We start from the raw sequence: 25,420 nt of genomic DNA, 5'->3' as shown, positions 1-25,420 counted from the left end.
TCTCCTTGTTATCTGCCATCATAAATCTAAAAATAGCTGCTCGCTCTTACTGAATTCAGCCAGAGGACAGCCCACCTTTGCACTCTGTGTACACATTAAGAGGTTAGAGGTTTCAGTTTAGTTTTCGAATTGTTGCAGGGCGAGATATAACAGTTACAACTTTCATTTAAAAGGTATTTTTAAATTTAGAAAGTGTTGGGCTGGGGGGCGGTGGGGGGAGGTGAGGGGGTCTCCAACTCCCAAACTTTATTACTTTAATTGTTCTGACTCCATTAATAAACTCCCATCTCAACTCCTGCTGCCCTATAGATTCGGTAAATATAACTGGCAACAACAGATTCTTCTATAAAATAGGAAAAAAAAAAACTTTGCAAACTGTTTTAGGAAACAATTTGAGATCTAAAAGGGAGCTACAACTAGTTTACATTGTCTATTTTCTTATCTAAGACATCTGATGCATATGTTGTAATTTGCTTTGTAATTGCTGGAAAAGATGAAAATAGTAGATTCTCATTAATGTATTAACTAGTGAGTCATATCACTATTTACATTAAGAAGAAAAGGTGAGACAGATCAGAAACTTGAACATAAAGCTTAGCCTCCATACAATGTCACCACCTTTTGATAAGATTATGTGTGAAATGTAAGCATAAAGTCTAAAATGTTAAAGAAAAATTCTGAATATTAATTTATCACTACTAATTGGTCACCTATACTTATGGATTACTGCATGCCCTAATACAACAGGATATTTGCCTGTATGACTGCATGCTGTCTCAAGGCCAATTCAAACATATGGTATCATTTGTGTCCTCAAGATTCAAAGCATTAAGTAGATCAGTCAAATATGTTGCCCATATTAGGCAAAGGGGCACTCAGAGCCATTTCCTAATTATTGGATAGCTGTTCTGAAAACAAAGAGAAGTAATTCTCTGAGCAGTAGAACAGCATCAGCTGGGAATTTGTTAGGAAAGTACATAATCAGGCCCCGCCCAACCTACAGAATCAAAAAGTCCAGGGATGGAACTCAGCAATGTGTGTTTTAATCAGTAACCCAGGCAGTTCTGATGTATACTGAAGTTCAAGAACTATCAGCGTAAAGTATTATTTCCTTTAAAACAGTGCTCTTTCAACCCCCCTGTTGCCAGCAAGTATAAAGTTAAAAGGATAATGCTCAGAAAAATATGATGGGTGTTCATTTCTGTCCTCTCCAGTGGGGATTTGCTTAGCTGAAGACGAAGTCCTTACAGCTAACAGGTTTTACAGTGAATTTCAATCAGCTACATGCATACACTTTTCCGTCAGATGCAGTTTCTAACTCTTCAAATTCAACATTAAAAAAATGAAAAAGCATATAGACAATGCTTTTTTGAAACAAAAGTGTAGTTAAATTGCTCATGAAAATATACACATGTTTAGGATAGGTGGTGTTATGTTCCAGATTCCATGGCACTGTTCAGCAAAGTCTACCATGGTGAAATGCATCAAGAAATTCATTATGTTTTTGAGACACAGCAATGAAAATAATATTGCCACTGTGCCTAATTAGTTTGCTTTGTGGCCAACAGAATTAAGAGAATTTAGGTAAGTGAACAAATGCCCTTATTACCCCTAAATGTCTTAATGATGACTAACTTCTAGCATTTGAAATACTGTCAGGAAGTTAGCAGGGTTATGGACAATTATGAATTCTATCGTTCAGATGATTGTGCCAATACAATATTGTGAAGGAGTAATGCCTCTTCCGCTTACAGAGCGTGGTCATAATTCTTCTAAGTCAATTACTACGAGTTCTCCAGAGCTCCATAACAAATACCTACGACTTCCTGAAATGAAATTAAATTTTGGATTATCTGATTTTCTTTCTCATGTACTTATACAAATTAGATTGCAGATCAAGGAAATGCAAAAAAGTCCTTTTCATAGGCTGTAGCTATATTATTTTTAAGAAAAAATGAATACAAGTTGTATATTTATTTGCAGTTGCTCTACACTCAATTATACTAAGTTATACTGAGTTTAATAAGCTATCAAAATAATGTAAACCAAAGTACATCCATTTTACTTTTGAGGTATTTGAGCTATGTGAGAATGATAAAACGATCATTCACTAGTAATGAAAATTACTACCTGGCATCCCAACAATATTTTTGCCATTACTATGTCTTAAAAAGACTGATAATGAAGCAGGGCGATTGTGGGGCACATAATTTAACTTCCAGCACAATACCGGGGCTTGGCTACTTCATCTGGTTTAGTTAATGTGTCCCAAAACAATATACACATGAAAAATCACATGAGATGCTTTATTAAAGAAACGCGCGCGCACACACACACACACACACACACACACGACTCCAGGCCTCATTTCTAAGATTATACTCGCTTCATGGCCCATGTGACTTATTATGTTTTTTTATATTCTTTACAGTGATCAGAGTTGTCATGTCAAAACATGCTCCTCGTTTTTACACAAGAAAGCGTGTGGGAAAGTCAAAATAGAGGAAAAGAAATTTAGCGGTTTGTTTTACTCTTTTAAGTAGGGCGCTAGATAAAAAAAAAAAAAAAGAAAAGAAAAAAGTGTGCCCACATGACGTCCAGGATATCATGCATGCAGGTGGTAATAGAATCTGGTTAGGATTGCCTGGAAGCCTCCGACAGGAAACAGCCTCACCCAGAAAAAGAGAGTTTTGTTTTGTTTGTTTGGTTTTTTCCCGCCTTAAGGGAAAAAAAAAAAAAAAGTTTTCAACATATTTGTTTCCAGAGGGAAGAGAGGCTGATCCTATTAGGAGAGAAGAGCTACCCCAACAGTGGAGGTTCAAGCAGCAGAGAGCGATGGCATCAAGCAACTGGGCCTGCGAGGGGTGAGCACTTGGCAGGGGTGGGACAGGCGAGCCATGCTGCTGTTAGGGGCCAGCGGAGACACACGTGGCATCCAAAACGATACTGAGCAAGTACGTAAGCAATTCATCATTTGTTAATTAGACTTCTGCAGCAAGAAGTGCACATCCTAGCACAAGTGGTAGGGGACAAAAGCTAAGAAACTCCTAAAAGGAAAAGGAGGAGGCAGGGAAGCTTCCCCCAACACCACCAGTCAAGGTTTTATAAGGAGTTCCAGGGTGAGAGGAGAACCGGCGTCAGGACACGCTGCGCTCCCTCTCAAGGCCACCGAGCAGAGCATGCCCGCAATAAGTTCCATATAAACCTCTCATATCAAAGGGTCAGTTGTGTCATTCTCCATAAAATCCTTTTCCATCCTTATAAAAGCCCCCAGTTAAGCAACCCAAGTCCATCCTGCCATCTACAGGTAACTGATTGTTATTTTGAGATTCTGGTGCCCTGAGGAGGTCGAGTGTAGCAAAGAGCAACTCTAACATAAATCTGTGTCAATCACAGTTCTTTCTCATGGGAGGTTCAATGTGACACCCAGACTTGAGTTCAGGTCTTTCTTCCTCCTGACATTCCATCAGTCCCCATGCCAGTGCTGACTGGGAGTGCTGAAAGCTTTTTCCAGTAACAGATGATGAGGTGAAAGTAGAAAACATAAGATAAAAGAAACTGTGTGTAGAAAGGAGACAGAACATCAAAAGATGATGGAGAGAGGAAGGGAAGGAATGTATAAGATTTAAATGCAGGAAAAGAAAGGAGCTGGGGTCCTTGCTGCCTCCTAACAAATTACAGTGTTAGAAACTGGACAATTATTTCATTCACTGAATTGCATTTTCCCTTTAAATTATGTATGAGGAATTTAGCAACTGACCTTGCAAGAGTCATGAGGGTAGAAGGCATGAACCCCAGGATTTCTTTCTTCATTATTTTCTCCAATAAGAAGAGTCCTATGATTTAGCTATAGAGTTGTATCTAAATTTTTCATGTGAAACCCACATAACTGCCAACTGGCCATTTTATGCTAGGTAAAGTAGCCATTCGTGTTTGGTGAATAAGCTAAACTGCCCCACAACATTTTTGGTTAGTGAGCAGCGTGGCCCACACAGCTTCCTGTAAGGACAGGTTTGCTTTGTCTTATTAATACTCAGCTCAGCTGGGTATTAGTCACATTAGAGTCCAACAATGGAAGAGAGTAAGGAAGCAGAAGTAGCATTAGGAGAAATTTCTGGAAGTGTGGCATTTTAAATATAACTTTATCCTTCCACAGTTTATGGTCTTTAAAATTCAGTAAGAGGCAGAATTTCCCACAAGAAATCATTGATCTCTTCATGGCTCTTCAAACAGAAAGTGGACTTAAAGTCTGAATATAAAACATCACTCCAATTAAAAAGGGGCTCTCCAACTATGATCCCCAGTTGTTTGTGCCCACCTAAGTCAGCAAAAGAATTTAAAAATGAGGCTCATGCCCTCACACTGCAGAAACCACTAACACACTGTGAGGAAATGGAGCTGTAATAAACAGACACTGAAGCAGAAGCATAACCCATGAAAGTTCATTTTTGAAGTTCTGTACCTTCTTCACACACAGATCCTAGCACTTCTCGTTTGTAGCACCCTAAATGGCAAGTTCAGTTTCAAAAGACTGAGGCTTTAAGAGAGGGAAATGGACAAATGGGTCCTTGGGATTAACGGCAACATCACACGTGAACAAGCCCGCTCTTAAAAGAAGCATTTTCAGCCTTGTAAATTTAGAAGGAAAAGGGATCTTTGCTTCGAAATCCAACCTCGCTTCACATACGTGTTGTACACTTACCACAATAAGGAACACGGTAATTGAAATCTGAAACAGAAATATTTCTACATTCTAGCTGCCCTTGGGGTTGTTTTAGGGAGGGGTTGGGGTGGGACAATGCCAACCCCATGACCTTCCCTCTTGGCACCAACTCCAGTCCCCAAGTCCCTGGACGCTCGTGGTGGTTTGTGAAAAACTGTGGCAACAGCAGGAGGCGGCAGGTGCACAGCTAACATTTCACTGTCTGCCTGATCCAAACAAGCAAATGAGAACAAATCAGAAGTGCAATGGTCTTTAGGTTTAGGGGAAACAGCCAGGTAAAGGATAAGATGCTTACTATCACAAACCTTATAAAAGAATCTTTCTCCTTCCTTCTTCTGCTCAGGGAATGGCAAGTCAAAGATGTTGGACAAAGACATGACACATTACAGACACAGCACACAGCAGATTTTGACAGAGACTTTTAGATGTGAACAATAAACCACTGATACATCAAAAATTGCTAGCACCACAAAACGCATCTCAGAACATAAAGTCTGATACCAACTTGACATTGCGCAATACGGTGAAAAAAAAATCTGTAGTTTGTAGAACTGTACCCATCATTAGCATATATGTCCATATTTGTGTACATACAACTACATCTACACATAGACACTACAGAAGGCTACAGGCCATCTCCCTCCTGCAATTCACACTTCTAAAGCATTTACTTTCCGTATTCTGTTGTGGTTAATGATCACTTCAGTTGTTAATGGTGTTTTAGAGTATTATCATATCCTGTCTTTAGTTAACTCATGTAAAAAACTTGACTGACACTTTCCATAGCAAAGAGATACACTGCTGATGATCTCTAAGTAGATATCTGGCAAATACAGGCATAAAAATATACCCACCTCTTTCCCTCCCATGGATTCAAACATTTTTTCCAGCTGGACCCGCAGTTGCTGAATATTGTTCATCAATATACAGGGCTATAAATAAAGCAAAAAAAAAAAAAAGTGGTGTGAGAATCCTTCATACAATTATTGAATTGAATTATTGAATAAGTTTACCTTAAATGTGATTTAAGTATACAACTATCACTGATGTCCTATTATATTTGGCAATAATCCTTCTATTTTCATTTTACTTTTTAAAAGTTAAGAATGGAAGGGGGAAATGTTACCATTTTGGGGAATGCAATTCAATAATACACCCCAGACAATAAACCATAGGGGACTTACTACTACTATTTCTTTTATTATTAACATTGAGCCGAATTCTGTTTTTAGAGATTTACTTAAGAAAAAGGTAATAGTTTAATTTTGCCAGTATTTCACATTTAAAAAACCAAAACACCATCTGAATTTTAAAAATCCAGCGGAGGGGGAAAAAAAAGACACATTTAATAGACTCTCTTTGGCTATAGATAAAGCCTGCACATTAGTACTCAAGGCCCTTAATTATCTGGCTCCAAACTAGTTTTTCCTTCCCAACTCTGTCTACTGAAATATGAATAACTTTCACCTTTAAGCAGCTTATTCCCCCCAAAACACCTGTGCTTTCTAGACTCTGACCTGGCTTGGCAGTGGCCTCTTCACCTGAACCTCACTGCCTATCTGAATCACATCCATCATTCCAGGTTTGAGCTTTCTCTTTCCCAGACTATATCCCTTTGTCACTCACTTGACATTTGTTTTATTTGACTTTACATTTATATTGCTTTTCACTGTCTCACCCACTGACCTTAAATGCACCATGCATGCTGCTATGTCTTCTGCTTTTTCTTGATCCCAGAGTCCTCACAGAGCTTTCCACAGAATACATGTTTAAAAATGTTGTTTGATGCTGTGTTTCCAAAAAGGTGGAAATAGAACAATAACATGCAGGTGGAAAGCTTTGGGACAGGACTACATACGGACTTAGAATAATGGGAATTAATTTATCACCGGAAAATGGAATTGAGAATAGTTACAGAATAATTTCTATTTCTTGCATTCTGATTCAAAAAGCCAGTTGATTTGGGGGAGGAAAAGAATGAAAGAAAATAAAATGGATATATCTTCAGAGTTTCTGGGAAATGAGCCAATAAGGAATTAGGCATAGAAAGGACTTAAAGGACAACAGGGAGGTGTTAGCACACATCAGTGGAAAGATTTTATTATTGCTTCAACCACATTACTGACCTTTGAAAAACTTTCTACTTGATTCTTAAAGTGACCACATCCTAACTTCGATTTATGAAAACAATTTTAAACTTTGATTCTGTTCCTTTGATTCCGGTCATATAAATATTTTATTTCTCTAACACAAATATCTAAGATTTATCTGCCATAGATTCTGTTCAGTAAGCTGAACCACAATATTCCACAAATGACTCTGGTCCCCAGCTGTGACTGAGAGCCACTTGCTCTAGGCTTAAACTTTCTGCAGTATGCATGGCCAGAACTTTCAGGGATTCAGCATCCTGACCCAAAGGCAAAGTGAACCCCCACTAGGGGATGGAGTCATTAAGATTTATTTTCTCTTTCTTTCTTTCTTTCTCTCTCTCTCTCTCTCTCTCTTCCCTTTCATTGCAGAAGAGGAAGGTTTGGCTTGAATTTGACGAGGAGGAAATGAAGCTCAAAGAAAGACCAGGACTCTTAATGAGAACCAGGAAGAGTGCATGGGTAAATGTTGTATCACTCTGCTCCCCATGGATCTAAGTTAGCTAGGAAGACTCTTCTATGATTATTAGATATTAAGTTTATCTTTTTTTGGCACATGTAATAGTACGTTAGTACCCAAAACAGTACTTTAGTACTTTAGTGCCCTGGTTGTATAAATAAAAACCAACCTCCAAGTCTTTTTAATATGACTATTTCCAATGGACAAGAACAACCAAGAAGCAAAATGAACTATAGGCTCACTTAATATGACAATTTCCAATGGAAAAGAGCAACCAAGAAACATAATAAATAAATAATATGCATGGATTGCTACTGACCCCAGGTAAGGCTACATATAGAAAAAAGATGCAGTCATCTAGAGAGAGAAAAAAATAAATATGAGACTCTTCTCTTTCATTAAGATTTCTCTGACTTTGAAATGTTGAAATATCAATTTTATGGAATCAATTTATCAAATCACTACTGAGGACTGAGTTACACAAATCTGCCTTAAACCTAATCTAGAAACCGCTTTTATTTTAAGCACCTCTGTAGGTACTGAAAACATACACAGTAAAGAGAATAGTAACTTAATTCAGAAGTATCATTTGTTGATGAGTTTAATTAGATAAAATAACCTATGTTGAAGTTATCATCTTTTTATTTGTATACAGTTTGGCTTTTCCCATAAAAATATCATAATGCATTTCATCTGATCTAAATCTGTAACAAAGTTAGGAACCTAAACTATAATGAATATGAAATTTGTGTTGGGACTAGGGCCATTTCTCTATGACCAAAGTATGTTTGTGAGTTGAAAAAGGTTTTTTTAAAATATTCAAAATCAAATAATTCTGATTTATATGTGTTGCAGCGCTACTTTTGGAGTATGAGAAAATGGATTAAAAAACTTGTGATCCATTTTCAAGGTGAAACATCACAGCTAGAGAAAATATATATTCTGTTACAGAGATTCTAACTGTCATCTTTAATTCTGAACCCTGGGAAAGCAAATGTTAAGGGGGATATCTCTCTTTAAAAGTTTCTAGGTCAAGGGATGCCTGGGTGGCTCAGTTGGTTGGACGACTGCCTTCGGCTCAGGTCATGATCCTGGAGTTCCGGGATCAAGTCCCGCATCGGGCTCCCAGCTCCATGGGGAGTCTGCTTCTCTCTCTGACCTTCTCCTCGTTCATGCTCTCTCTCACTGTCTCTCTCTCAAGTAAATAAAAAAAAAATCTTTAAAAAAAAAAAGTTTCTAGATCAATTTGCAGATGTTATAGGCATATGCCCATAAATATACTGAGAAAAAAATAATTTTAATGTTCTTGATACTGAAAGAAATAGTTATATGTACATGCACGAATCTACAAGAGAATTTCTTCAATTTATCTCAGCTGAAAGCATACACTAAGCTATTGCTATTCTTTCATGGAGATACTGAAATGATGCTTGGTATTTGAATGAGAGTCTAGGACTCATTAACGTATCAGGAACTAGGAAAGAAAAGCACTGAGGAAAAGTTCCTGTGTTGTAATATTTGCAAGGGTGTTTTCTTTCTTTATAAATACTTGATTTTAAAAGTATAAATCAGGGGCGCCTGGGTGGCTCAGTGGGTTAAGCCGCTGCCTTCGGCTCAGGTCATGATCTCAGAGTCCTGGGATTGAGTCCCGCATCGGGCTCTCTGCTCAGCGGGGAGCCTGCTTCCCTCTCTCTCTCTCTGTCTGCCTCTCCATCTACTTGTGATTTCTCTGTCAAATAAATAAATAAAATCTTTTTAAAAAAATAAAAAAATAAAAAAAAATAAAAGTATAAAACATACAGAAAAATACAAAGAATAATAAACATTGATATATGATTTTTCTCCCATGTTTTAAAAAATAAACTACAGAATGTTAACTCATAATACAGCGAAAAGTCTGCTGTCTTTAAGGTTGTTTTTCTTTTCTGAATGACAAGAACTATCCCTGGTAATTCATAGCTACCTTTTAAAAATTTCAAGTTGGCTATCCTGATATAATCAGAATTTTTCCTGAAATTATCTGGCACTCTTTTGATTTTCAACATATTACTTTTCAAATGTTATTATGAATTTAATTGCAAATATATAGGTTCAGTAAATAAATATCCTGTCTTGTCTATTAGAGTATAAACCTATAGCAGTTAGAAATCACTGCTGAAATATCTGTGAGTTTTAATAAAATTTCTGGGCAGCATATTAATTTTAGAGAAAGAAGCATCTTCTGGGACCCTCGAGAACCATTAAGACTGACTTATATTAATGAGCTGTCAGCCAGAGGTCAATGAAGTTTCACTGAGAATTCTCTTTTAAACTTGCCTGATAGTAGGAACTAATTTTTTGAGGAGCAAAAAACTGATATTCCTCCCTTAAAATCCTGTTTTAAAAAACAAAACAAAACAAAACTGATTTTCCTCTTTAAAAATCCTCTTTAAAATTTTTTTTGTGTTTTAAAAACATTTCTATTATGTTACCAATATAATTCTCCTAAAATGACATTTGGTGAATAGGAAAGATTTCACTTTCTACCACAGACTACCACTGATTATACTCTATATCACTTAAGTTTATCTTGCTTTAGTTTATCTCTTGGTGCCTTTTATTAAGTTGCAGTGCTGGTTTCAATTTTATAAAGATTTTCTTTCATTTTGTTAATTTAATTTTTTTCCAGTGTTCCAAGATTTTCTTAATCATCTAGAAAAGAAAAGGCTAAGTTAATGATTTAGAGGAGAAACCAGCATTACTTCTTACACGAACTATCTTTCTCAATTTATTTGAAAGCTGAAAGAAAAATTGTACTCAATTAAATTGTACCAGTGTCCAAACTATGTGACTGGTATCAACATAAACAAGTTTTTAATTCCTAGTTCTCTGCTTCATTGTTTCATGATTATGTGGGTTTTTAATTGTTTATGTGAGTCTTCTCCCTATTGCCATGGAAAACCACAAGTTGGCTTGGCATTGAGATGCCCTCAACCTTCCCCTGATTGCTATACTGTAGCCAGATCAGGCAGGACTCCCAGAGAAGTATTCAAACAATTTCTTGAGATCCCTATTCCCTATCACCCTTGAAAACAGAAAGAAAGAAAAAAAAATCTCTTGCTTACTCATTTGTTTTTTAAAAAAATGGATCTCAACTGAGGAATACGTGAAAGTAGACACAGGTTTACTTACCACATTTTCCTTATCACAATATGAACTGAAGTCACTTGATAGGATCGCAGCATACTGAAGCAGTACTTTATTGATAGTCTAGAGGAAAAGCAGGAAATGTACCTGGTTAAATGTATCCAGTTATACACGCACTAGCCAGCTTAATGCTATCCACGCAAACTTTTCACGTCTTTTTCAGCTAAGAGAGAGGGACAGATGCAGTGATTAAATGTATACCCTTGCCCAAAAAAGGATCTCAAACTACCATGCTTAGATAACAATTTGTAATATTTCTGAGTACATGTGAAAGGTATTCTACATGAGCTCATTAATTCATTCCATTTTAACATAATCTGCTCCATCCTGAAATTCTTTATTTCTAACTTTACTAAGTACGCAGAAGAGACATTATTTTATGCTTGGATGCTTACTACCTAGTGACCCGAATGCTCTTTTTGTCCCCTCCTTAATAACTGAACTTTTCTTTGACTCCTTCCTCTTGGTTTCCAGTTCCTACACCCCTCTCTCATCCCTACCACACATACATTTAGCATGCCAAAACTGTTGTGGTAATTTTCTCAACTTTCTACAATGTTCCTAAATACCTTATACAATTATAAGTGTTGTCAGAGCATTCCTGTACATGCCCCTTAGTAATGAATATTTTCAGTAATTTCCTATGATAAGGAACCTTATTAATATCAAAGACCACCTCTGAAGACTTTTGTTGTATCACACTATTTCAATACATTTACCTTTAATTTACTCAATTAGTTATTGGTGCATTATTTCCTAAAAATGTTGCCTAATTTTTGCCTTTGTTCTATCCTCTTCATCCTAATTTTGCATTTACCTTCTCCATTTAATAACTATTTGTGAGCTGAAGGATGCCCTCTGTTCCACTAGTTATGCAAAATAAGGAAAAAACAAATACATGTGTTAGTTAAATTCTATTTCAATTACTTCAAGATACATTGATGAATTTGTATCCTACCAGTTTTACTTATATAGCTTGAATGATCACAAACCAAATGCGGACATGGTTTTCTTAGAAGAGAGAAAGCAACACTAACTATAGATAAAGATTATCTCTTTTCACAGAAAACCAAGGACAAAAAACCTTGTTTCCTTTTTTGTATGACGTATTCATCTGAATTTTCTTTGTGGCTCAGGTCAATTCAGGAGACACTCTAAACATCTCTCCTTTAGCTTAATCTCTTACTCGACAAGCCTGAATTCACCAAACAGAACTATGAACTTGTTTTATGGGCATTTAAGATCATGGTGAACACCTGGAAATAGGGATAAAATGGAGAAAGAAAATTGATATTTTGTGGAAGTACAAAGTATCATGGTAATATGCATCAGTTTAAATAGAAAGTGGCCTTGGAAAATATAAAATCTTATCAAGCAGTACGTCTAGAAAAACAGATGGCTGATCAGACTGAAGTATCGTCCAAATGCAGCTGTTCAAATCCCTTCAGATACAATACTGAAATTCACTTTGGAACTTACCTGTGAAGTACCAATTCACTCATACATAGAAGTACTGCTTTCAACGTACAGGTTCTAATGACAGTGTAAACTCTTTAGAAACATTTCATTATGTGGTAGAAACAAAAAGGAAGACAAATCAGACTCGAGGAGCTTGTTGTGACTCAGAAATTCTAACTAGCTCCAGAGAAAGTGTGGAGAGCAGAATCCAGACACTCATTTCTGATTATTGTCAAGGTATCTCCCACAGCCCAGCACCTGACTCTGCAAGAAAATCCTGGTCTGCTCAGTTCCCTCGTGGGGACAAGGAAATGATCCTAGGATCTCACATCCACTAGCCTACAAACACCGATGGTTGTTAGCAATCCGGGATGAGTTGTGGGCTGAGGAGGAGAGCTCAGCCATGTAGGATATGGTGTAAAGCCTTGTGCCTGTGGGAGTTGTGGATACACTGGCAACGAGAACATCCATTTCTTTACTAATGTACAAAGTACACTTGATAAAAGTGCTCACACACATTTTAGGGGCAACTCCAATTTCACTCTAATTTATTCAACGAAGTAAAACCATTTCAGACGTTATTTCTTTAATGTCCGTAAGAAGTTACTTGAGACATACTGACCTAAGACACATCTCCTGCTGCCTCATAAGCATCACTTAGGAACTTGTGGAAGTTCCAGGTCTCTGGTCCTCTCCTGGGTTACTGAGTCAGCAATTCTGGTGTGCGTTAAGAAGCCCCCAAGACGATTCTGATGCAAGCTAAAGTTTGAAAATCTCAGTCCTACTGAATGCATAGCAAGGTGGAGGATAACTCTTCAGAAAGAATCTGTTGATGGAAGGGGTACCTAGCAAAGCCTGGAAGACAGAACTTCTTCCAGAGTACGTGGACTTGGCTAATAATGACTTCTCTCTGTGGGACTCTTGGGCTTCAGAAATAGGGCAGCATAGAGCGAGAGGCAAGAGCCTAACAGAAGCTGTTTGCATCATGTTCTGAAAGAAAGTAGAGTTTACAATGGAGAGAGAGTCAAAAGTATGGATGATTCTTTTATGGGTGCACAAAGGAACTATCATTCAAAGAACTCCAGATTAAATAGTGACATTCTAACAGGATTACGGTGGTAAAGCCAGGGATGCTCTGCTTTTACAGATCAAGCAGGAGGACTAAAATATCTCCATCCTCACTCTGCTCCCATTAGATGGCAGCTAGTTCTGTCACTGAGGGGGTAGCTGTCAGTCAGTTAGTAGGATCTCCTGAACTAATGACATGTGTTAGAAGTGGGCTAAATATCTTGTCAACACAACCAGTCGGTCCCTCTAGGGTATGACTCTTGCAATTAAGAACCCTCGTTCAAAATCCATCTTTTCAGGGGGCGTTTAGTATTAGAGCAACGCAGGGAAGACAAGAGATGTAGTATCTGTTCAGTGACATTAGAAAGTCACATCGGTGCTTTCTAGCACTGCATTTTAACACACGCAGCATAACGCAGAATCCGCCCCCCCGACTGCCTAGGCTTGGCCCAGAGCATAAAAAGAAATGTTGAGATTCTGCTCTCCAACTCACCAGTTGATTCGTGATGACACCAGACTGGGAAGGTAGTATGGCTTAGTGGTTAAAAGCATTTCACGAACCCTGCCATTTCTGGTTGGGTGCTTGTTTGAGTTACTTAAATTTCTAAACTTATTTCATCATTTGAATAATTAGGAAAAATCACAGTACTATGGTCACGGGGTTGTAGTGAAGAATAATTAAGAGATTATTAGCACATAGCAATGTTCAATTAATTATCATCATTACTTTAGAAAATTAGGATTGCGCTCCCAAAGAACAAGAAAGACATGCATCTCATTCAGCATTGTATCTCCAGTGTCCCTGAGCACTCAAAAAATAAATAAATGAATGAATGAATGAATGAATAAATAAATAAATAAATAAATGAGAGAGAGAGAAGCAGTAAAGCCATAGAAATATCCATGGCCTGTGCACATTCTTCGCCTCTCATCACAGCTATGAAATGTGAAGCACTTGATTGGTTTATTGAGTCTTATATATGCTTTAGTAAGGACAAATTATCCTTTCAAGCACCATTTTACAATGCCAAATCTTCCTAACTGTTTGCAGATATCATTAATTATGTCTTTTCTCTGAGAGATAGTTTAAATCAATATAAGTCCTAGGAAGAGAATGTGATTTCAATATTCTGATACAAGGATCCCAATTCCAAAAAGGATAGGGTTTTCAAGACCAAAGGTCCCAAATGATGAAACAAAACGCATTCTAACAGTCTGAAGCTACTGTGAAATAGCTAATTATATTAACCACAAAGTCCTATCTTCATTTTTATGATTTTTAAAAATCATTCCAATAGAATTTATCTTTCAATGAAAATTACCAATTTCTGCTTTCCCAGTAAATGGGGCTTTTTTCCTTACATGATTTCCATGGAATGATAATTGGTAGTATTGAATTTACATGGATTAAGAATATTTTAGGTGTTTAAAAAAATTTTTTTAAGATTTTTATTTATTTATCTGACAGACAGAAATCACAAGTAGGCAGAGAGGCAGGCAGAGAGAGAGAGGAGGAAGCAGACTCCCCGCTGAGCAGAGAGCCCCATGTGGGACTCGATCCCAGGACCCTGAGATCATGACCTGAGCCAAAGGCAGAGGCTTTAACCCACTGAGCCACCCAGACGCCCCTAAAAAAATTTTTTATGGTGCCAATAAAAATTCACATTTAGTCAGTGACACAAGGAGCCTAGTTCTTTTCTCCTCGCTTCAAAGAAGGCATTTCCCCGTGTGGATTCTAACATAACCCTCTTTGTGACCTCCTACTGCTTTACACTTTCGTGTAGCCCACTTGTTTACACGTGGCTGCGAGCAACCTCACAGCTACAGAAAGGTCAAAGGTACGAAGGAAGGGAGGGTGGTCTGGAGCCCAGCAGCGTGAGCCCGCGAGCCCTCTTCCTCCTGCTCTCTCTCCCTGCTTCCACACCTCCACCTTACATAACCTGCTTCCTGACTACTCTGAGGGTGAATTCTAGTTACTTTTCTAATATTGTGCACCACTTAATAGTATGTCACTAAATATATTAACTCTGAGATTATTAAATGCTCCATACGACTCTGCTTCCATGAGTCCCACAGAGTTCCAAGAATAGTATGTGACATACTTTTTTCAACAGTATCCCTAATGACCCCATTTCATTCTTCTCTTGGCAGTCACCCAAAATGCGGCTGCTTGTCAAGAAAAGACAGTGATTTTTTTTTTTTTTTTTTTTCCCCAGAATAATTCTCCTGCAGAGCTTACCTGCAGGTTTTACCACACTGGGAAACTGAAATCAGTGGCTACCAAGAAAGGCCCCTCTGGAAAGGATAAAAAAGTAAAGGATTTTTACCTGTTATCTTTAAAAGCAGGAGGTTACTTTTGTCTATCTAATTAACTTATAAAGACTAGAGTTCAAATGTTAACAATACTTGATGGTTACTTGATGGTAAATAAATAATATAATATGGTTTAGGCTGATAGCTTACTTACCTAAAGGCCTTCATAGGCTTCTCATTTTCTTTTCAGCCTTTTGATTTTTTTAAATTATGTGATTTCAATATTCTGATACAAGGATCCCAGTTTTCTACTAAAGATGTTTCCACTTTGCCTGTTCTTCCAGACTCCTTATAAAGAGGACCTAAATGTCCAATGGTACAATTCCATCAGCTCTGTACTAATCCTACGCTTTCTTTTCTTTGAGATCTCTCATACTTGTCAGGGAAGAACCTGAGTCACAGAATGGAGGAGGGTGACAAAGACTCTCTCCTTGACCAAACTCTGGCCAGGCTACCTCCAGGTGTCTCTCAATCAGGCCTCAACCTTAGCCTATCAAGACTTGAACAAAACTGGGCCACCTGGGTGGCTCAGTTGGTTAAGCCTGTGGCTTAAGCTCAGATCATGATCCGAGAGTCCTGGGAACAGAACCCTGCATTGGGCTCCCTGCTCAGCCCGTGGTCTGCTTCTCCCTCTCCCCTGCTTGTGCTCTCTCTCTCTCTCACAGAAAGACTTGATCAAAACAGTTAACAGCTTCTAACAGTTCAGGGCTTCCTCCCCGGAATGATCCCAGATCCCCTTGAAGTGCCTACCTGAGGAAACTAACTAGTGTCTTTATAAGAAAAGTAAATTTGGGCATGCATAGAAATACCAGGGGAGCGTACACACAAGAGGAAGAACCATGTGAAAATCCAGTAGGAAGGTTGCCATCCCTAAGCCAAGGTGGGAAGCCTGAGGAGAAACCAAATCTGCTAAAACCTGGGTCTCAAACCTCTCCCAAGCTGTCAAAAAGTACTTTTCCAAGAAGAGTAATACACTTTAAATATTTTACAAGTTAACTGAGTTTTGGTATTTTCTTATTTTTTAACATGTCAAAGGTATATATTTATAAATATTTAAATATAAATGTATATACATATATATTTTATTTTATATATTTATATATAAATATTTATATATTTATATATCTTTTATAATATTTATATATAAAATTTATATTTATATATAGTTATAGTATTTATATATAATATATAATTTTAAATGTATTATAATATTTATATATTATATATAAATATATTAAAATAAAATATATATAAAAGAAAACATATGTTTTATAAATATAAATAAATATTTATTTTATATTTATAAATATTTATAAATATTTTTATTATATTTATATATATTTAATACATATTATATTTATTATTTATGAATATTTTATTATAAATAAAATATATATAAAAGAAAACATATATACATATATATTTTATGTATTTATATATAAAATACATATATATTTATATATAAATACATAAAATATATATACATATACACATATATACGTATATATAAGAAAGCATACATACACACACACACACATATGGTCTTTTAACCTCTGAGATGCCCTGACTATAGCATTTGACTTTACCATAGATTTGGCACTCACATTATAAGATTTTTTTGTGGCCAGAGATATTGCTTATTCATGGCTTCGTCTCTCAAAGTGACTCGTAAAGTGCTCAAGTGAGGTAACAAGTAAACGCTAGTTGGATGAACAGTGGAGACCTCTGTCTATCATCCAAACTGAAGGGCAGTCAGACATAGCACCACGTAGGTCATTCCCCTACATCACTCTCTGTCATGTCACTACCCTGCTTAAAATTCCCCACATGGCAGTGTTACTTGGGTTGTTCAGTTAAGATTAACTTTAAACTTCATAATCTGGACAGCAACATTCTGCAAGATTTAGACCCATCTTCACTTTCCCACTTAGTCTGTCATCTAAGAAAACTACATTTTATAAAAATGAAGTGTGGAACTAGAGGGTATCATGCTTAGCGAAATAAGTCAATCGGAGAAAGACAACTATCATACTATCTCCCTGATATGAGGAAGTGGAGATGCAACATGGGGGGTTAAGGGGGTAGGAGAAGAATAAATGAAACAAGATGGGATCGGGAGGGAGACAAACCATAAGTGACTCTTAATCTCACAAAACAAACTGAGGGTTGCTGGGGGGAGGGGGGTTGGGAGAGAGGGGTGGGGTTATGGACATTGGGGAGGGTATGTGCTTTGGTGAGTGCTGTGAAGTGTGTAAACCTGGCGATTCATAGACCTGTACCCCTGGGGATAAAAATACATTATATGTTTATAAAAAATAAAAAAATAATAAAAAATGAAATGAACTGGGGGGCACCAGGATGGCTCAGTAGGTTGGGCTCTGCCTTCAGCTCAGGTCATGATCCCGGGGTCCTGGGACTTAATCCCACATTGGGCTCCCTGCTCACTGGGGAGCCTGCTTCTCCCTCTGTCTGCCACTTCCCTTGCTTGTATTTTCTGCCTTTCTCTGACAAATAAATAATAATAAAAATCTTTAAAAAAATGAAACAAACTATTCAGACTCATACTGTAGTTAATGGCTGATTTGAAATCATTTTCATGATTCCAAGTCTAATATACTTTTCACTGTAGTACACTGTGTGTTAAGAATACTTGCAACTTAAATATGAAATGCCAAGGCGTACTTTCAGCTAAGAAGCACTATAACTAAAATAAATAATTTTGCCATTCCTCACAGTCTCTTCAGTTACAAATGACTGAGTCACTAATGTGAATGACAAATAGATTTTTAAAGAATAATAAATCCATTTTAAGAAACAAGAAGGACAGGAACGCCTGGGTGGCTCAGTCGGTTAAGCAGCTGCCTTCAGCTCAGGTCGTGATCCCAGGGTCCTGGGATCCAGTCCCACATCGGGCTCTCTGCTCAGCAGGGAGCCTGCTTCTCCCTCTGTCTCACCCTGCCACTCTGCTTGCCTGTGCTCTCTCTGTCTCTTTGTCAAATAAACAAATCAAATCTTAAAAAGAGAGAGAGAGAGAGAGAAAAGAAAAGAAAAAAAGAAACAAGAAGGGACAGAAAGAAAGTCAGATGACAAACCTGGAAACCAAACCAATAGGTACTAGAATTAGAAATGAAATCGGGGTACTAGAGCCAGAGAAGACTACAAACTGCAACATCCTTCAGGTTCTGTGCAAGAAAATAACATCCCGCAGTCTCAGAAAAGAAAGCATTCGTTCTCTTTAACCAACCTTCGCAAATCTTCTCATTAAGTGAGATAATGCTTCAGGATTAGGGCATTCCAGTTTCTTAATAATCTCGAAGCTCTGATTAAGCTGGGCGAAGACATCAACCACAGAACAAGAGAAGAGGGCATGATCCGATGTCTGCTGGAACTGAGGGGAGAGAAGAAGAAACCAGATGAGACCATCCCAATAAGCACATTAGAGGGAGTGTGGCCAGAGGCGAATCACTTTACATAAATAACTTGGTCTCCTGTATCATGTGCCTTCATTTCACACGCCTTCTTTTCCTATTTAATAAGATACTTACCCATTTCAAAATCATTCATGTCCTTTTCTGGAAAATGTATTAGAACTCGTATCACGGGGCAGGCTGCTATTAATTGGTTTCTCCATTGCGATAGTGAGGGACTGGTTCTTTTTATTTCTCGTTCCCCATAGATATGAGAATGGTTTAGAAAGATATTGTGGCTCAACACTTAAGTTGTTCCAGAGGGGTTTGGAGGGTGTCTGCTCCCAATCTTAAAATCCTGGAAAGGTTTCAGGACAAGGAAGTTTGTATAACCCTACTGAAGTTTTAAACTGCAATTTAGGAGGTAAAAGAATCGTGGAGCAAAAGGGGGATTGATTTTCTTTTTTTAATTTAAACAATTCCCTAAGGTTCCTACCAGCCTTTTATAGTTGTGTTTTACACTTATTTTGATCATTAGAGGATTAAAATAAACCTTAAATAATAACAACGAGCCTAACAATTCCCATTATCTTAAAAATGAGTCACGTGAATGAATCTTGACAATAAGCAGTCTTAAAGTAATTTAAACTCACTCCGTCTTTTTTGTCCCTTCCTAGTGCTCCATGAAGAAACTCCATTGACACATCTTCATTTTCATCCAGCCACTGCATGACAAAAGGCTCAAACCACCTAGAGAAATTAATAATGTCACATACCATAAAAGATATCACTTGCACATAATTAACACTGAATATTGCTCTTTTCTTAAATGAGAGTAATTCAGGACCAAAAATTTCTTTTTATTCCCTGTTTTGCACTTCTGTTTTCTCAGAGACTGTTAGCTTTTACTTCATCAAACACATCCCTGTTTATTTACTTTCAATGTCTATCTCTTTCTTGGCTCCTCCCGTGGTACTTTAAATATACTTGGTTCCTAATTCCTACACACAGTGTCCTTCACAATTCAAAGTCATATACAATGTACATCTTGTGTGCTGTCCCCTATCGTGCCATTCTCTCACCTTTTAGTACTTTACTGATGGGCTTCCTTTCATCCATACCTACTTGTTTCCTGTAACTGATCCTGGGTGCCCATCTCTGGCTTGTTATGATGTACAATCCACCTGCAGTTGTGTTTTGTGAACAATCAAAGGTTCAGAGTTCTTTTTTTTTTTTTTCATGTGGAGGTATAATTGCATAACACCTCTTATTCAGAAAACCATTCTTTCCCCCATTGCCTTGAATTGCCATCTTGGGTATAAATTAGGCAATGGCATATATGGGTTTGTCTCCAGACGAGTTTGTCCTATCGGTCTCTTTGTCATGAACTAACACCACACCCTTTTAATAAGTCTTGATAACTGATAACAGCTCTCTAGGGTTTTTTTTCCTTCCTCTTCCACACTGCCTTCGTGATTCTTAGTCTTCTGTATTTCTTTATACATTTTTTGAGTGAATCTGTCAATTTGCACAAAAATACCTGCTGAAATTTTTACGGGATTGCATTAAATCTCTAAGTCGATGGGGAAGCATTACTCTCATTACAATAATGCATCTTTTTAGGAACACTTTTATTTCAGTTCATCTTAAATTTCTCTTAGTAACATTTTATAGTTGTCAGAGTAGAGGGCTTGCACATCTTTCATCACCATTTGTTTCTCGTGGTTTTAATGCTATTTAAATGGTATTGTTTAATATGTAATTTTCTAACAGGTTGTGGCTACTATATAGAAATTTAATTAGCTTTTATATAGACTTATTATAATCACTTTTTTTTTGAGAGAGAAAGAGTGTATGAGCATGAGGGGAGGGGCAAAGAGAGAATCTTAAGCAGGCTTCAAGCTCATCATGGAGCTCTACCCAGGGCTTGATGTCACTACCCTGAGATCATGACCTGAGCCAAAATCAAGAGTCAAACACTTAACCTACAAACCCACCCAGGAGCCACTTTTTATATTCTATTAGTTATCCTATAGTTTCTACCCTGAGATCATGACCTGAGCCAAAATCAAGAGTCAGACACTTAACCTACAAACCCACCCAGGAGCCACTTTTTATATTCTATTAGTTATCCTATAGTTTCTTTTGGGTTTTCTAGATGTACTATTATGTCATAGACAAATATTAACAACATCAACATATACTTTTATAATCATTATACTTTTCTACCCCTTATTGTATTGCATAGGCCTTCTGGTAAATTGTTAAATAAAGGTGATGTCATCAGATGTCAGTCTCATTCCTGATTTCAGGCAGAAGCTTTCAAAGTTTTATTCATAAGCATAATGTTTAGAGAGGAGATAAGATGGCAGAGTAGGAAGATCCTGAGCTTCTATCCTCACACCAACACACCAAAATCTACAATTGCATATAGAACCATTTCAGAGAATGAAGTAAAGATTAATAGAACACATTTTTTACAACTAAAGATATAAATAAAATGTCACATGGAGACAGTTAAGACAAGGAGAGGTGGTCTGGTCAGGACCAGTACCTATAGTGAGATCCACTGGTATAGAGGCCTTTCCTGAAGAATAAGGAAGTCTAAGGCTCCAAAGCTCAGAGAACCTGCACCGGGAAGATGAACACCCATATCCAGGAGAGCCAGAAAGCAGCAGAAAACAGAAACTCCACTCAATCACAGTCATCCACTAGTTGACCTTTGCAACTAGTCACACCAGGGCCAACACTGCACACTTGCACCCCTAAAGCAGTTATAGTCTGGTCCCTCAGCCATATAGGTCAGGGTCAAGCTCCACTTACCAGCATGCCCATAGCAGTTGTAGTGGGGCCTAGCAGACATTTGTGCCAGGGGACAGGCCCCCACACAAGCAATTATGCACTAAAAACCCAACAACAACAACCTCCAGCCATAACAGGAGGGTGCATATGAACCACACAGAAGACACCCCTGGGACAGATGGCAGGAGACCAGGGAAATTTATGATACTGGGTCCCATAGCACACCTTCCACATTAAAGCTCCTCCTTGAAGACCAGGAGAATTAGCTGATCTAAACACAAAGAAGCATAATGAGAAGACAGAACAATATGTCAAAAAATATGACAGAAAGAACAAGATAACCCCCCATCACAAAAGAACTAAGTGAAATGAAGTGACTTACCAGATAAATAGTTCAAAGTAATGGTTGTAAAGATGTCTACTAAACCCAGGAGAAGAATGAATAAATGCCATGAGAAGTTCAACAAGGACAGAAAATATTAAAAAGAACCAATCATAACTGAAGACTACAATAACTGAAATGAAAACTGTACTACAGAAAATCAATAGAACATTAGATAATGCAGCAGAATGGATCAGCAATCTGGAAGACAAGCTAGTGGAAATCACCCAAACTGGACAGCAAAAATAAAAAGGAATTAAAAAATGAGGATAGTTGGGGCACTTGGGTGGCTCAGTTGAGTAAGCATCTGATACTTGGTTTCGACTCAGATCATGATCTCAGGGTTGTGAGATCAAGCCCCATATCAGGCTCTGTGCTCAGTTTGTAGTCTACTTGAGGTTCTCTCCCGCCCTCTCTCTCTACTCCTCCCCCTGCTCATGCTCTCTCTTTCTCTCTCTTAAATAAATAAATAAATCTATCTTTAAAAATAAGTAAAAAATAAGGATAATTTAAGGGCCCTCTAGGACCTCAAGCATACTAACATTCATTGTGTAGTGGTCCCAGAAATAGAAGATAGAAAATGGGACAGAAAACCAATTTGCAGAAATAATGGCTAAAAATATCCCTAACCTGGTGAAGGAAGCAGACATCCAAGTCCAGGAATCACACAGAATCTCCAAAAAGATGAATCTAAAGAGACCCACACCAAGACACATTATAATCCAAGTGTCCACAGTTAAAGATAAAGAGAGATTCTTAAAGGAGCAAGAGAAAACAATTATTTATGTACAAGTAAACCTCAATAAGACTATTAGCTGATTTTTCAGCAGAAGATTTACAGGCCAGAAATAGTGGCACAATATATTCAAAATGCTGAAAGAAAAACAAGGACAACCAATAATAATCTCCCTGGCAAAATTATCACTCAGAATTGAAGGAAGCATAAAGAATTTTCCAGGAAAGCAAGAGTGAAAGGAGTTCATCAACAACAAACTGGCCTTCCAAGAAATGTGAAAGGAACTTCTTTAAACATAAAAGAAAAGGCCATAGCTAAAAAACAAAACAAAAAATAATAATAAAAAAATCTCAGTGGTAGAGGTGAATACATAGTAAAGGTAGTGCTTCAACCATCAACACAGCTAGTATGAAGGTTGAAAGACAACAGTAAAATCATCTAGAACTACAATAATTGGTCAAAGGACACACAAAATACTTACATGTAAAATATGACATCAAAAACAAAAAAATAGGGGAAGAGTAAAAATTTAGTGCTTTTGGAACATGCCGAACCAAAACAACTTAAGGTAGAATGGACATTCAGGATAATACATATGAACTTTGTGATAACCACAGCCCAAATACTTATAACAGATACACAAAAATTAAAGAGAAAGAAATACAAACATAACACTAAGGAATGTCACCAAATCCCATGAGAAGAGAGTAAGAGAGAAAGAAACAGAAAAACAAACAACAACAACAAAAAAACTACAAAAGCAACCATAAAATGGTTGAAAAAGAAAATAATCATAAAATGGTAAGAAGTACATATCTATCAAGGGTTACCTTAAATGTAAATAGATTAAATCAAAAGATATAGGGTGGCTAAGCAGACAAAAAACAAAAACAAAAACAAGACTTCTATATATGCTATGATAGATTCACTTCAGATCTAAAGACAGACAAACTAAAAGTGAAGGGATGGAAAAATCTATTCCTTGCAAATAGAAACAAAAAGAAGGCTGTTGTAGCAATACTTATATCGGACAAAATAGACTTTAAAAGAAAGGATGTAACAAGAGACAGAATGGGGCATTACATTATGATAAAGGGTTCAATCCAACAAAGGGATATAATACTTGTAAATATCTATGTGCCCAACATAGGAACTCCTAAATACATAAAAGAAATGTTACTAGGCAAGGGAGAAATTCATGGTAACACAGCAATAGTAGGGGACTTTAACACTCCAAACAATAGAATGATCATATAGGGAGAATATCAGTAAGGAAACATTGGCCTTGAACAACACAGTAGACCAAATGGACTTAATGTGTACACACACTCCATCCGAAAGCAGAAGAATACCCGTTCTTTTTAAGAACACATAGAACATTTTTCAGTATACACCACATGTTGGGCTACAAAACAAGTCTCGGTAAGTTAAAAAAGACTAAAATCACATCAAGCATCTTTTCTGACCACAATGGCATGAAACTAGAAACCAATTACAAAAAGAAAAGTGGACAAAACACAAACATGTGAAAACTGAACGACACCATTATAAACCAGTAAGTCAGTGAAGTAATCAAAGAAACAAAGAAAAATCCTTGAGATAAATGAAAATGGAAACAAAGAGTCCAAAATCTATGGGATGCAGAAAACACAGTTTTAGAAGAGAGGTGAATAGTGATACAGGCCTACCTCAAGAAACAAGAAAAAAAAAATCTAATCTTATACTAAAAGAAAAGAAAAAAGAACAAAGATCAGGGTTAGTAGAAGAAAGGGAATAATAAAGAGCAAAAATAAATAAGATAGAGACCACAAAAACAATAGAAATAATGAAACTAAGAGTAGTTCTTTGCAAACATAAACGAAATTGGTAAATCTTTAGCTATGAAGAAAAAAAAAAAAAGAGGCCCAAATAAATAAAATCAGAAATGAAAAAAAAAAGTTACAACTTATGCCACAGAAGTACAAAGGATCATTTAAAAACTAATTATGTACCAACAAATGGGAAGAAATGGATAAATTCCCAGAAATACATGATCTTCTAAGACTGACTCAAGAGAAAATTGGAAATATGAGTAGACCAATTATTAGCAATAAAATTCAATCAATAATAATAATAAATTTAAAAAACTCCCCAAAGAAGAAAAGCCCAGGACCAGATGGCTTCACTGCCAAATTCTACCCAAAAAAGAAAATTTTTTTTTTAAAGATCTTATTTATTTAACAAAGAAAGAGACCCCAAGAGAGGGAACACAAGCAAGGGGAATGGGAGAGGGAGAAGCAGGCTTCCTGCCGAGCAGGAAGCCCGATGTGGGGATCAATCCCAGTACCTGAGCCAAAGGCAGATGCTAAAGGACTGAGCCACCCAGGCGCCCCTGTACAAATATTTAAAGAGGAGTTAATACCTATTCTCAAACTATACCAAAAATTAAAGAAGGAATGCTCCAAACTCATTCTATATTCTCAGTGTTACTCTGATGCCAAAATTAGACAAAGATAAAATAATACAGTTACAGGTCAATATCCCAAATGAACATAGAGGCAAAAATCCTCAACAGAGTATTAGCAAACTGAATTTAAAAATACATTAAAAGGATCATATGTTGTGATCAAGTAGGATTTATTCCAGGGATGAAAGGATGGTTCATTATCTACAAATAAATCAATGTAGTACCACATTAGCAACAGCCAAAAAAGAAAGAAAAAAATCAAATAATCATATCAATAGATGCATAAAAAACA

At 37.0% G+C, this 25,420-nt stretch overlaps 1 protein-coding gene across 1 annotated transcript in view; it reads right to left on the bottom strand.

Moving 5' to 3' along the window:
* UNC13C (unc-13 homolog C) overlaps nucleotides 1–25,420 on the bottom strand; it is a 559,224-nt gene that overhangs the window by 101,494 nt on the left and 432,310 nt on the right. Inside the window, exons 20-23 of the mRNA XM_059371954.1 lie at nucleotides 19,416–19,512; nucleotides 18,600–18,743; nucleotides 10,502–10,579; nucleotides 5,578–5,655 (exon numbers count right to left, since the gene is read on the bottom strand). Coding sequence (XP_059227937.1) covers nucleotides 5,578–5,655; nucleotides 10,502–10,579; nucleotides 18,600–18,743; nucleotides 19,416–19,512 — 397 coding nt within the window. The remainder of the gene's footprint in view (nucleotides 1–5,577; nucleotides 5,656–10,501; nucleotides 10,580–18,599; nucleotides 18,744–19,415; nucleotides 19,513–25,420) is intronic.

Source organism: Mustela nigripes, chromosome 13 (assembly GCF_022355385.1).
Source record: "Mustela nigripes isolate SB6536 chromosome 13, MUSNIG.SB6536, whole genome shotgun sequence".
NCBI classification, from domain to species: domain Eukaryota; kingdom Metazoa; phylum Chordata; class Mammalia; order Carnivora; family Mustelidae; genus Mustela; species Mustela nigripes.
This window is presented reverse-complemented; position numbering and strand designations above follow the sequence as displayed.